The sequence below is a fragment of the Mustelus asterias genome, chromosome 18 (genome assembly GCF_964213995.1).
Source record: "Mustelus asterias chromosome 18, sMusAst1.hap1.1, whole genome shotgun sequence".
Taxonomy (NCBI): Eukaryota; Metazoa; Chordata; class Chondrichthyes; order Carcharhiniformes; family Triakidae; genus Mustelus; species Mustelus asterias.
The window spans coordinates 47,148,286-47,163,181 of record NC_135818.1 but is presented as its reverse complement, the minus strand read 5'-3'; the positions used below and the strand labels follow the sequence as shown (position 1 = coordinate 47,163,181).

Here is a 14,896-nt window from a genome sequence, read left to right as displayed (position 1 = left end):
TTATACCTTTATAGCGAAGGAGAAAAGAAAGACTTACATTTATATACTGCCATTCACATCCACAGGGCATTCCAAAATGTTTTACAGTCTATTAACTTATTTTGTGCAGTCAGTGATGTAATATTGAAGTTACAACCAATTTGAGCATAGCTCCCACAAACGGCAATATGATATTTTTAAAAAAAGGATTTTTATTAAGTGGCCAGGTCATGGTATGTGACAGTGTTAGTCTTAAGGTATTTCATGTGTAATATACAAGATAATTCTCCTTTTTGATTAATAGTTCTATACTGCTATATTTGAGAAATGGGTAACAACGAATAGATTTAGATGCGCTATTTTTGTAACATGTATTTCTATTTGAATTCGTTGTTTCAGATTCCATAATGAAGCAGTGATTTAAAACTATGATATGTATTGGAATACTCTGGAGCAAAGAGCATCAGTTTTTTTTTCAAACTTTGGTTCATAATGAGCACAGACAACTAGTTGCTTTATAATCTTTCACAATATATTTATCATTTACTTTGGGTTGATATGCATTGGAGTTAGTGTGATAATCATCTAGTTCAGGGTTCATATTAATACTTTAGAGAAGTTTTAGTTTTGCAAAGGTTAAATTTGTATGGGCAAGGTCTTTAAAATGTTGGACTTTAGAAATTGCCGGAACACCTCAAATAATGGCAGTTAAAAGGGTTCCATTTGTACTCACAAGTTCAGAGTTAGGAGGGTGAAAGCCATAAAAATTGCCAGTGGTTTTTATTTATCTGGGGACTGCAGACAGTAAATTTGAGGAGAATTGCCCTGATTTCACCAGAAATGTAAATTATTCATGCAGACCTCTAGGTCAAAAGATTTTGAAACGAGAAGTTAATTAATCTAAAAAGCTAGCCAACATTTCAACTAACCTCCATCGCTATAAAGATTGGTAATTTAGGATGGAGCCTTGTTTGAAATTCTGGGAAGTTGTCTGGATTTTTCCACAAGGTCTTTTGGGTTGGAACTAAAACACCTGAGTTTATGAATGCAAGCCCCGTGTTCAGGCCGAGAAAGAAAGAATATGCAAGGAGCTGAAAAATGGCTGTGGACCAGAAGCAAAAGGACTATCACAATCTGGGATATTTCTGAAGGGGAAGCACTAACCATGAATGCAATGAAACCCAAGTTTGAGTCGGGAAGTCTGTCGTTGTGAGGTTTTAAAGAAAATTTGGAGGATCACTTAACCAAAACTAATGGAAGGATCCCCATGAAATTTCATGCCACAAAGAATAGCTGAAACATCAAGGACGAAATCTGTGAATTTTGGAAGAATGCGGCTCACCTTTGCATTTGTCCCACAAAAAGTGAATTAACCTTCCAAGTGCCTGATAAGTAGCCAGACTTTCTCTGGGCAGGTCACATTAAAAATGTGGAGGTTCTGCTGAGAATTTTAGCCTAAAGTATCTGTAATTGTGTTTTATTATGCTTTTCAATGTAAATTGTAAGTAGTCAGTGTTTGCTTAACTTGTTGTATACTAAAATTCATTTGTTTTAAACCATAAAATCTTGTAGTCACTGTTCAAATTTACGTTTAAATGTTATGGCCCCGACTAAGATGGTAGCATAAGTAGAAGTATACTCACTATTTGTTTCCCATATTCATTCCTTCCTTTGCAGCTTGCCAGAATATAGCTTCTTCAGAGTTGTAGCTTTGAGTTATTTAAAAATAATATAGAATATGTTGGTATTTGTGATCATGTACTTACCTGTGCTAGAACAAAGGCAGTTGACTGCTTGTTGTGCATGTTCTGTCTTGCACAGTGATATCCAGCAAAGGGAACTTCTTTGAATCTCATTCAAAATTGAACATCAGAAAATTGGATTTGCTGCATTTTGCTGGAGAAGTGGTTTAAATGGGTTTTTTTTTTTGGGGAGAGAAATGTGAAGCAGGATACAAACACATGACTCAACAACAGTAACTGAAAGTTATATAGTGCATTTAAAGTAGTAAGCCACCTCAAAGCAATTAAGAGTGACTTCAAGAGAAACACTGAACTGCATATGGATATATCAAGATGTGGAGATGCCGGCATTGGACTGGGGTAAACACAGTAAGGAGTCTAACAACACCAGGTTAAAGTCCAACAGGTTTATTTGGTAGCAAACGCCACTAGCTTTCGGAGAGCTGCTCCTTCGTCAGGTGAGTGGGAGATCTGCTGATATATCAAGACAGAAAACAAAAAGCTTGATCCAAGAGTTAGAATTTAAAGAGCATCTGGAAAGAGAACAGAGATGTGGAGAGGTTGCTGAGAGAATTCCAGATATTCAGGCCAAGGCAGTTGAAAGCGCAACCACCAAAGGTGGCATTATTAAATTTAGGGATGCACAAGTTGCCAGAATTGGAAGAGAATGGAGATCTCAGAGGCTTGTAAGGCTGCAGAGATTACAAGGGAGCAGGTAACAAAGGATTCAAAATCATAGATGAGGATTTTAAAGTTGATGCATTTTTGGACCAGCGTCCAGTGTAGATTAGCAAACAAATGGGGCAAGTTAAGATATTTGCAGTAGTGTTTTGGATCAACTCAAGATTATGTAAAGTGGTAAATGGGAGGTCTGTAGGGATGCATTGAAGAAGTTGGGTCTGGAGGCAACTGAGACATGAATGAGGATTTCAACCTCGGATGAGCTGAGACAAGATTGGAGTTGATTAGTTTTGTACAGGTGGAAGTAAGCAATGATGGTGCAAATATGTGGTTGGAATCTGATCCCAGAATCAAAAGAAAATGGAAATCTTGCATTTAGAAAGTACTTCTCATTAGTGCAGGACATCCCAAAGTGCTTTACCACCAATTATGTACTTTTGAAGTGTCTTCTTAGTCCCTCGGGATTGAGGATAGCTTGTTTGTGCTCCCACTTAATGGGTTCTGAAATGTTGATTCTAATGAGTAATCTGCAGATTCTGCCACAGGTGGGCAGGTAGTTCTTGAAGGGTGGTTAGGTAGATGGGCTGCTTGGTGTTTATGCACTCCCTCCAGCATCTCAACTGTCACTGCTCAAGAACAACATCAAGGTTGCTAGCGGTCTTACTCGGTTTAAACTTGTCAGAGATGGCAACTGTAGACAGGGAACTGATTTTAGCAATAGTTTTAATCTTCCAAGTAAGGCCAACATTGTGACAAATCAGAGACAGTAAAGGGACCCAAAGAGATGGTGGTGAGCTAGAGCTATCTATGTCATCTGCATACAGGTGGAATCTGATGTGTTTTGGATGATGCTGACGGAGGGTAGCATGTTGATGAGAAAAGAAGAGAGCAAAGGATCGATTCTTTGGAGGGACTGCAGAGATTTCAGTGTGGAAATTGGAGGGATACAATTGCAAATAATTCTCTGGCTACAGGTAAGAATTCAACCAGTGTAAAGTTTTTGGGATAGCGTGGTCAACAGTGTCGAAGTCTGAAGGTAGGCTGAGAAGGATGATGAGGGATAGTTTATTTGTCATAGTCTGTTACTGCCTTTTGACAAGAACTGTCAGTACACAAAATCTGATTGAAGTGTTTTCAAATGAAATTGTAGGTAGGCATGAGCTTGAAAAGTGACAGCATGTTCAAGGGATTGGAGAGGAAAGGGAGATTGCATGGATAGATGAATCAAGGTTGAGTTTTTGAGGAGAAAGTGATGACAGCAGGTGGGAACCAATGTTCCCGCCACCTCTGCAGTTACACAAAATTTTTAATAGGGCTGTGCACATAAACTAATCACCCATATACTCAAAAAAAAATTATTGGGGGACAGTACGTGAGGGAAGGGGTCTGTTTAATGTCAGTTAACATGGGACCTAGGAAAGGAAGTTGAGTGGTCAGCAGTTTTTATTCAGAATAGGTTCAAGAGAACAGGATGCCACTGGTATGTTGTGTGTATTATCAAGGTTAAGGATATAATTGATTAAATACCTTGAGCACATTTAAATAAATACATCTGGGACAGTGGTCTTGGTTCAGGAGGTGGGAGATATATGTAACAATACATTCTGTAGATAAAGATACTATAAAGCAAAAAGATTGGCATCTGGTTTTCTACATCATCATCTGGCTTCAGAATGAATTAATCTGGTAATAGAGAATGGTTGCCTAAAGCTGAAGGTTGAATAGTAAGAACAAAAATCTTTAGACCAAAGATTATATCCAAGCTGCTTTTGTGAAGAATGGCAGAAAGCAAGTTGTCAAGGTATGATTATTCCCCCAATGTCCTCTGTATGCAAATCTTATGACTAACGGAAAATGAAAGTGGATATGCAACATGAGTTACTGAAGAGAAAATAAAGTATGGCTTTGGCATGGTTGCTTCCTAACAAAATTAAAATCAAAAGTGAAGTATTCTGTGAGCTGGATGCCCATCAGTTGGATATGGATGATGGTTTGGATCTTCTATTAAGCATCATGAAATAAATTTATGGGAAAGATGGTTCATTTGGATGCCAATGAAGCACAGTCAGACTGGTAGATTTCTGAAGACAGGTGGTCATTCCATAGAGGAATATATTATGGATTTTAACAGACTATAAAAGAAGATTCCTTATTCAGTGTTTGCATTTAAATTGTGGGATAGTGCTGAGGTTTCAATTAGAATAGTCTTAATTGATATTCAATTCCCAGAAAAATATACTTTTTTTAGAGTTTTTTCTGCTCTTTTTTTCTTAAATTCCTGGGGAAGCAGTAATTTCCAGCAGCATTGATGAGATACCCTGTGGTGTCACAAATGATGGAGGATTCAGTGATTGCAGCTTTTTGAGATCAGGGTACATGTGTTGATACAACAGAAGAGTTACAAACACGAAGGTTGAGGATGAAGGCATTTTTAACACATCTGGCAGGTGACAGGATTGAAATAGAAATAATAGGCGAGTGAACCACAGGATTTCCCGGGAAACTGTTAACGGAACGGGTGTTTCAGATGTGACTCAAAATATCATTATACAATGAACTGTCCAAAGTGGAACAATACACATCTTTTTAGCCTGTCTTGATGCTCTCTCCACTCCCATTGTTTTGTTTCTTAAAGACTGGATTAGTTGTAAGTATTCGCATTCCAACCATTATTCATGTAAATTGAGTCTGTGTCTTTATAAGTTCTGTTTGTGAACAGAATTCCCACTCACCTGAAGAAGGGGCTTAGAGCTTCGAAAGCTTGTGTGGCTTTTGCTACCAAATAAACCTGTTGGACTTTAACCTGGTGTTGTTAAACTTCTTACTGTGTTTACCCCAGTCCAACGCCGGCATCTCCACAAAGTGGAACAACCAGGTCTTAGAAGTGATCCTTGAAACAGAATTCAGAAGTTGAAGATGACTACAGTAATCAGTCTGAGGGAATTGTACTAGTCAGAAGAAGCTTTAGTCCGATAATGAGTTTTAGTCACCGATTCATTTCGCTATGCTATTTTAGATGGCAGTTGTACTTCAATGGCACGAGCAACAGATTGGGCCTAAATAACACTTCAGCCATTTTGTAATAAGGATTGAAGTAAGGTCAGGGAGTATGGAAATTCTACATTGTTCAAGGATGACGACACACTGAGATCACTGAAAAGAGTAGTGATTCCATACAAAATAGCAAGCGTAATCCCCATTGATATATCCTAGCTCCTGAGCAAGTCTTCCATGAGAAAGGCACAAATGAAACTGGACATGAAACTATCCAATCAGGGCACTGTTATATCCTCTTAAGCTGGCATTTCTAATCAGAATGTTAAAAACTTCGGGTGATTAAAAGTTTGAGGGGAAAAAAGCAAGTTGTCTTAAAGTTACATAGACTATTTGCTCATCCCTCTTGTCTCAAATAAAAAATTCTACTAAAGTTCATAGTTGTGAGTGATGCTCATCAAAGAGTTAACTTAAAAATGTGATGTATGTAAAAATATTTTTTACACATCACAGCCTATTGTAAGTCTCCCATTGGCATGAGACTAATCAAGTAGTAGGCAAGGATTTAAAGGAATGCTTCAAGGACAGAAACATTTTCATTTTACATTTTAAAGCCAGAGAAACCAGATTCAATCTTTTTACAGTAATATATGATGAGGACAGAATGGTGGTTGTAGATAAAATTATGGAAAAGTGGATAAGGACCAGATTGGGAGCACCAGATAGATTTCTGACTGACAATGGGAGTGAAGTTTGTCAATGACAAATTTAGAGATGTGTGAAAATATGAAGATTGTGGTCATGGAACACTCTAGTTGAAAGTTTTTAAAGTTTACTTATTAGTGTCAGAAGTCGGCTTACATTAACAATGCAATGAAGTTACTGTGAAAATTCCTTAGTCGCCACTCAGGCACCTGCTCGGGTACACTGAAGGAGAATTTACCATGGCCAATGCACCTAAACAGCACGTTTTTCGGACTGTCGGAGGAAACCGGAGCAGCCAGAGGAAACCCATGTAGACATGGGGAGAATGTGCAAACTCCACACAGTCAGCCAAGAATTGAACCCTGACGCTGTGAGGCGGAAGTGCTAACCATTGTGCCACTCTGTCGCCCACGTTCTTTCAACAATGAACTCTGGGAACAAATCACTGTGATTGATGAAATATTCCATAGGTTTTTAGCCGATAAGCCAAACTGTAAGCGAACAACATGGCAGACCATGCAAAAAACTTGCTTCAAACAGCGAGCAGCTATAGCCTTTATCAGTTGGTCTGTGGGCGGAATTCCAAAATATCTTCTGTCATGTGCGATAGTTCCCTGGCCTGAGAAGGCACTACAATTAGTTCAATTTTTTCTATACACTTGACTGCTTTACATGCAAGGAGAAAAGTATTTATCAATGCAGAAATCTTTGAGGAAAATTCTGAAAGCCTTATGGCATTGCGTAAGGCTATCCGAGATTTAATCCTGGGGTTTTAGGACACTATAAAAGAGAGTCGGAAAGAATGGAACATCTGGATAAGGAGATAGAAATAGAGAAGGCAGTGGTTCTCTAACAGGGTAGTCAATCTATTAGGGTCCCCTCATTTCGGTGAATTGGGATTGATTTACAAACTTTCAGAATCCGAACAATTAATAGAAGGCAATGAAGCACCCTGTACCTCACATATGCGTATGTTTGAGTTTTGAGGAACAGAAAATGGTGGATTGGGGACAGGATGGTGAGCACAACAATACTGCTGCACAGAACAGGGCTTTAATATCCAAAGGACAACTACCTCGAGTCGGTATTAGGGTCTCATTAATACCAGAAGGGTCCAGTGAATGGAGGGATGCTATTGTAGGAAGCGCAGAGAAAGTTACCACTGAGTTCAAATATTGGCTAAATGTCCAAGATGATGAAAGAGGTCAGATCTGTGGAATGAGATGGAACAGTGGAAAGCAAAAATAATTCCATGTGAATTCTCATAGTGGGTCTAGGAGTGACTCTTGCACTAGGGAAGATCATGTCCTGGTGACAGAACCTCTAATCATGGAAGTGAGAGATTCTGTAGGAGTAATTCGGAAAGACATAGGAGGACAAGTAGAGACCATAGCATTTATGATAGAATAAGGACAAAAGAATAATCTAGGAGCAGAACGAGAAGCATCAGGTGTTGTGATTGTAACATTTTGGCAGCTGCCAGCAAATTAGAAGATTAACTAATGAGAGAGGCAAACAGAAATAGTTGGAAGGCTTTTGGTGCCTGCTTTGAAGTGCTAGATAGAGGACAGCCAGCCTTGAAACATGGGATGTGTACAGAAAAAGCCTTCCCAAATGGGATATACAAGGCTAAAGTGAAACGAGTAGCTTGCGGTTCTGAAGAGAGACGTGGACATACCCCGCAATATAGAAGGGACACTGAAAATTAAACACATGCATTTATGGATTAAATGCTGCATCACAAGCATGGTATTTTTCAATTAGGTTAGTCTTGCTCTACTCATCTGAATGAAGATCCAGCAATGTTCTGCTGGTAATCTTTGTGATGCATGCTGATGATTTTTTAATGAGATGGTTAAGTGGAATTTGAGCAATTCATTATAAATAAAATTAAAGGTGAATTTAAGATTGGAATTCAGCTACTGGGGCAGGATAAATCAGGAATAACCTTGAATCAACAATGATATCTAAAATGTGTTATTTGTATCCCGAAAAAATGTTCTAGGTCGTGACAGAGGTGATTTGACATCTAAAGAAAAAAGAGTGGTTAACAAGCTTTATTGGACGGTTATATTGGCTATGGAATCAGAGAAACTCCAGTGCAAGTTTTGATGCTAAATACTAAATCAAAAGTGTGGTTGAAAGTACCTTAGCTGCAGAAACCTTGGCTTTAGTAGAACCAATAGATAAAATATTGCCAGATATTTTAAGGGAAATCCTATATGAGGGATATTCTGAGAATGGTTTGCCATTTGTGCAGATAACCATACCCTGTGGGCCGAGGTGCATTTAACAGAGTGTGCCTGAAAAAAAAGGTTAAGGATTGACCTCACTGGTATAACAGAGATTCTAGAAAGAAAATAAATTGAGCACCAATTGTCAAGATTGTTTTGCAAAAAAGAAATGCTTGTGCAAACAGTCAATTGGAGATCCTATAAGGACATCTTGCATTATGTGCGAAATGAATATGGAAGATTTTTTATTTTTAAAGATTGTATTGTAAAGTTTTAAGGGAGGATTTTTCTGACTAAAAATTCCACATTATTATAAAGGGAAATTAGAGATAGTATCAGATTCAAGGAAGAAGCATGCAAATTGGCAAGAAAAAGCAATAAGCCTGAGGATTGGAAGCAGTTTAAAATGCAGTAAAGGAGGACCAAGGGATTACAAAGAACAGTACAGCACAGGAAACATCCCCTACGGCCCTCCAAGCCTGTGCCACTCCTTGGTCCAACTAGACCAATCGTTTGTATCCCTCCATTCCCAGGCTGCTCATGTGACTATCCAGGTAAGTCTTAAACGATGTCAGCGTACCTGCCTCCACCACCCTACTTGGCAGCGCATTCCAGGCCCCCACCACCCTCTGTGTAAAAAACATCCTTCTAATATCTGAGTTATACTTCGCCCCTCTCACCTTGAGCCCGTGACCCCTCGTGAACGTCACTTCTGATCTGGGAAAAAGCTTCCCACCGTTCACCCTATCTATCCCCTTCATAATCTTGTACACCTCTATTAGATCTCCCCTCATTCTCTGTCTTTCCAGGGAGAACAACCCCAGTTTACCCAATCTCTCCTCATAGCTAAGACCCTCCATACCAGGCAACATCCTGGTAAACCTTCTCTGCACTCTCTCTAACGCCTCCTCGTCCTTCTGGTAGTGCGGCGACCAGAACTGGATGCAGTACTCCAAATGTGGCCTAACCAGCGTTCTATACAGCTGCATCATCAGACTCCAGCTTTTATACTCTATACCCCATCCTATAAAGGCAAGCATACCATATGCCTTCTTCACCACCTTCTCCACCTGTGTTGCCACCTTCAAGGATTTGTGGACTTGCACACCTAGGTCCCTCTGTGTTTCTATACTCCTGGTGACTCTGCCATTTATTGTATAACTCCTCCCTACATTATTTCTTCCAAAATTGATTAAGAAGGGAAAAATAAAGTATGAAAGTAAGCTAGCAGGGCACATAAAAACTGACTAAAAGTTTTTGGAGATATGTGAAGAGAAAAAGATTGACAAAAATGAATGTAGCCACTTACAGTCAGAAATGGGAGAATTCATAACGGGGAATAAAGAAATGGCTAAGGAATTAAATTTGTACTTTGCTTCAGTCTTCACAAAGAAAGACATGAATAGTGTCCCAGAAGTGCTGAGAGAGACATGTTTTAGTGGGGATCAGAAGGAAATCAGCTTTAGCAGAGAAATGGTTTTGGGGAAATTGATGGGACTGAAGGTGGATAAATCTCCAGGTTCTGATAATCTTCATCCCAGAGTACTTGAGGAAGTGGCCCTGGAAATAGTAGGTCCATTGGTGGTTATTTTCCAAAATTCTTTGGACTCTGGACTGGTTCCTACAGATTGGAGGGTAGCTAATGTAAGCCTGCTATTCAAAAAGGGAAGTAGAGAGAAAACAGGAAACTATAAACCAGTGAGCCTGACATCGGTACTGGGGAAGTTGCTAGAGTTTTTATCAAGGATTTCATAACTCTGCATTTGGAAGGCAGTGGTATAATCACACAAAGTCAGCATGGATTTACAAAAGGGAAATCATGCTTGATGAATCTATTGGAATTTTTTGAGAATGTAACTAATAGAGTTGACCGAGGAGAACCAGTGAATGTGGTTTATTTAGACTTTCAGAAGGCTTTTGACAAGGTCTCACAAAACAGACTACTATGTAAAGTTAAAGCACATGGGATTGCAGGTAATGTCTTGAGATGGATAGAAAGCTAGTTAGCAGATAGGAAGCAAAGAGTTGGCATAAATGGGTCTTTTTCTGATTGGCAGTCAGTGACTAGTGGGGTTCTGCAGGGATCTGTGCTAGGACCCAACTGTTCACATTATACATTAATGATTTGGAAGAGGGCACTGAATGTATTATCTCCAAATTTACATAGTTGGGTGGGAGGTGAGCTGTGCGTGTGTGCGTGTGTGCGTGTGTGTGTGTGTGTGCGTGTGTGCGTGTGCGATGCAGTATAATGTGGATAAATGTGAGGTTAACCACTTTGTTAGCAATAATAGGAAGACAGTTATTACTTGAATAGGTGTAAGTTGAGAAAGGTGGAACGAGACCTTGGAGTTCTCATGCACAAGTCATTGAAATTAAACGCGCAGGTACAGCAGGCAGTAAAGAAGGCAAATGGTATGTTGGCATTCATAGCGGGAGAGGATTTGAGTATAAGGATGTTTTGCTACAGTTGTCTGGGGCGCTGATGAGGCCACATCTGGAGTGCAGTTTTGGTGTCCTTATCTGAGGAAAGATGTCCTTGCTATAGAGGGAATACAGAGAAGGTTTTCCAGGCTGATGCCTGGGATGGCAGGTCTGTCATCTGAGGAGAGATGATGTGGAGATGCCGGCGTTGGACTGGGGTAAACACAGTAAGAAGTTTAACAACACCAGGTTAAAGTCCAGCAGGTTTATTTGGTAGCAAAAGCCACACAAGCTTTCGGAGCTCCAAGCCCCTTCTTCAGGTGAGTGGGAATTCTGTTCACAAGCAGGGCATAAATCTGAGGAGAGACCAAGTCAGTTAGGGTTATATTCACTGGAGCTTAGAAGAGTGAGGGATCTCATAGAAACTTATAAAATTCTAACAGGGTTAGACAGGGTAAATTCAGAAAGAATGTTCCCAGTGGTGGGGGAGTCCAGAACTAGTTGAGGATAGGGGGTAAACCTTTCAGAACTGAGGTGAGCACAAATTTCTTCACCCAGTGGGTGTAGTTGAGGCCAAAACATTGTGTGATTTCAAGAAGAAATTAGATATAGCTCTTGGGGCTAAAGGGGTCAAGGGATATGGGAGGAAGGGGGATCAGGATATTGAATTCGATGATTAACTGTGATCAAGATGAATGGCGGAGCAGGCTCAAAGGGCCGACTGGCCTATTCCTGCTTCTAGTTTCTATGTAAACAATGCACAGGTGAAGGGCATTGATTGATTAAGTACCTTGTGCACAAAAGCTCCCGAGACACTGGGTGTTTATTAGGGAGGAGGCTGATGTATGTAATATGGCATTTTACAAATAAATCTAAACTTGTGTGAAAAGGTTTGCGTCCAGTTACTACTTCGCCATCTGACTTCACAATGAATTAACAGAGGATGTAGGTCTCATGGACAAACTGAAGCCATAGAGATTGTAGAAGATAGGCTAGAATATAGAGATGATATAAGTTTGGAGCTTGGCTGGTGGTGAACGTTTGGGGAAGTTTGTCCAATGGGCTGGGGAAAGGAGGGAGGCTGTTGAATGGATGGTCACAATCGTTGACAGATATGACCATGAGCTCTTTGCACTCTTGTTGGAGGTTTGTGGTTTAAGAAGATGGTTTGTGATGAAGAGAAGCTGGGATTATCTTTACATTTGTGAATGATTTTAGATTAGTCAGCAGTTTTGGTGATGGGAAGTATAACCTGATAAAGCTTCAGATAGCCCAATGATTGTTAAACCAGTTATTCACCAAAACCTGCTTCTGCTCACTTTTATGGTGACGCCATTTGAAGAGAGAGAGTTGAGTCATAGGTTCACACAAGACAGAAGGCAGCCATTTGGCCCAATATGTCTGTGTTGATTCACTAAAATTATTTTCCAGTTGGTCCCAATTCCCCAGATTTTTTGCCATTGTTCTGCATCCCGCATTTTCAAGAATGTATCCAGTTATGAAAATAACTTGAATCTGCTTCAACCACTCTTTCAGGTAGTGCATTCTATATTGTAGCCATCCTGGATTTTTTTTTCAATATTATTTTTGTCCACTGGTTACGCATCCTCTTTCTTATAGAAACAGTTATGTATATAGGCATGGGGGGCATTGGGAGCTCTTTAGTAGACCAGATGGCTAGCTGTGGATCAGATTAAAACCAACAACATGGGGCTTTATCCCTGTTCTGGCTGAATTTGACTCGGGGCCTGCCTTCTACACATAGTTTTTTTAAAAAGGCAGCACTTTATTATGATTAGGTGAATAATTGCCAAAGACCTGCCTTCAGGAGGATTACTCAAGAAGAGGATAAATTTATTGTTCTACAGCATTCATACCAAGGATAAATCAGTTGCTTTCAAAAGAATGGAAAATGATAAGATTAAAATGATTGTTGAACTGTCTTCCAAAGTCAGCAGAAGGATAGCTATGCCTGAACAAGATGGTTAAGATTTAGATTTGAGAAAACCCTATGTGTTCGTATTTGTACACAACATTCTGTCATGGTTTCTGATTGTAACTTTCATTATGGGACTTGATGTTTGACTGTTGATATCTACCTCTTTCCAGTCAGAAGAAGAGCTTGATCCAGAAGAGAGAGATAACTTCTTGCAGCAACTGTACAAGTTTATGGAGGATAGGGGTAAGGGCTTCTTGAAAACTGAAGCTGACCTTTTATCTTGTGTATATACTCTGACAAATGAACTTGCTTCTAATTTAGTGAAAGTATAACAGATATGGACAGTGCCAATAAATATGTAACTGGAAGTTTTTTTATAATTATCAGTGGAAATGACTTGTGTAACCAAAATGTTTAGAAATAAAGCCCAAAGTGACTTCAGATGTGTTTCACTGTACAGTCTCCTTGCCCAGTTGAAAACTCTGTGCCAGTGCTTCTTTATAACAGATCATTGAGATTGCAATTCACACACAGCAGTACTGTGAATTTCAGCTGGAATGCTAAATAATTTTCCACCATTATTTTGGAGAGGTCAATTAATGTAAGACTAAGTGTGTTAATGGGGTGTACATCTCAGTTTTCCATCCATTATTAACAAGTGCAAAACTTCACCAAAATATATAATATAAGTAATTCTGAGCTGCTTGGATTAAGATGCACAAACTTGCTTGATAAATATTCGTAGTCATTGTGAATAAATGATGCACATGTATTTGAGTTATTGAATATGATATGGTTGTTTGGCCTGTTGTGAATATAATTGATTTGCAAAATAAAGTAAACCATGTGAAAATTGATGCATGGAAAGTGAGAATGTATTTTGATGCTGTGCACTCTCCTGCTAAGCTATGTGGGTGTGTACCCACACATTAACTTTACAGTTCATTTATTAGTGTCACAAATAGGCTTACATTAACACTGCAATGAAGTTACTGTGAAAATCCTCCAGTTGCCACACTCTGGTGCCTGTTCGAGTACACAGAGGGAGAATTTAGTGTGGCCAATGCACCTAGCCAGCACGTCTTTCGGACTGTGGGAGGCACCCGGAGGAAACCAATGCTGACACGGGGAGAATGTGCAGGCTCCGCACAGACAGTGACCCAAGCCATGAATCGAACTCGGCTCCCAGGCACTGAGAGGCAGCAGTGCTAACCACTGTGCCACTCTTAAGACCATAAGATATAGGAGCAGAATTAGGCTATTTGACACATCGAGTCTGTTCTGTCATTCAATCATGGCTGATATGTTTTTCAACCCCACTCTTCTGCCCTTTCCCTGTAATTTTTGATCCCCTATCCAATCAAGAACTTCCTGTCTTAAAAACACTCCATGACTTGACCTCTACAGCCTTCTGTGGCAATGAATTCCCCAGATTCACCACCCCCGGCTGAAGAAATTCCTCCTCACTTCAGTTCTAAAGGATCGTTCCTTTACTCTGAGGCTGTGCCCTCGGATCCTCGTCTCCCCCACTAATGGAAACACCTTCTCCACATCTGCTCTAACCAGACCTTTCAGTGTTCTGTACATTTCAACGAGATCCCCCACCTCATCCTTCTAAACTCCATTGAGTACAGACCCACAGTTCTCAAATGTTCCTCATATATGTCAAGCCTTTCATTCCCAGGATCATTCTCGTGAACCTCCTCTGGACTCTGTCCAAGGCCAGCAGTTACGGGGCCCAAAACTGCTCACAGTATTCCAAATTGTCAAACGTGGGTGGCCATGCAAATAAATTTAATGGGACTGTACACTGATCAAAACACCATGTGTAAAAGCTAAATTTAAACGGGAACATTGGTGGTACAGCATGGTGGTACACTTGAGAATTTTGCTTAATTCTCTGAAACTTTTTTGCATTATAGGAATGTAACCGATTCATTACATTTTCTAGGAACACCCATCAATAAACCACCTGTACTGGGCTATAAGGATCTGAATCTCTTCAAACTCTTCAGACTGGTACATCGACATGGTGGCTGTGACAACGTGAGTTGACCTAATTTGGGCATGTTGTCTCAGAAAAGTGATATTTTCTTCAGCTCATGGAGCAAAGCAGTGTCATGAGTTTGTACTTTTGATTTAAAATAAGTTGATTTTTTTCCAGGTAATTTGTAACAAGGTTTTGCATTCCAAGATTTTTG

The 14,896-nt window shown here is 39.8% G+C and overlaps 1 protein-coding gene across 4 annotated transcripts in view; it reads left to right on the top strand.

Moving 5' to 3' along the window:
• Positions 1-14,896, top strand: part of arid4a (AT-rich interactive domain 4A) — a 100,298-nt gene that overhangs the window by 49,556 nt on the left and 35,846 nt on the right. For all 4 annotated transcript variants that reach the window (XM_078233847.1, XM_078233850.1, XM_078233849.1 and 1 more), the window contains exons 12-13: positions 12,866-12,938; positions 14,647-14,741. In XM_078233847.1, the coding sequence (XP_078089973.1) occupies positions 12,866-12,938; positions 14,647-14,741 (168 nt within the window). The remainder of the gene's footprint in view (positions 1-12,865; positions 12,939-14,646; positions 14,742-14,896) is intronic.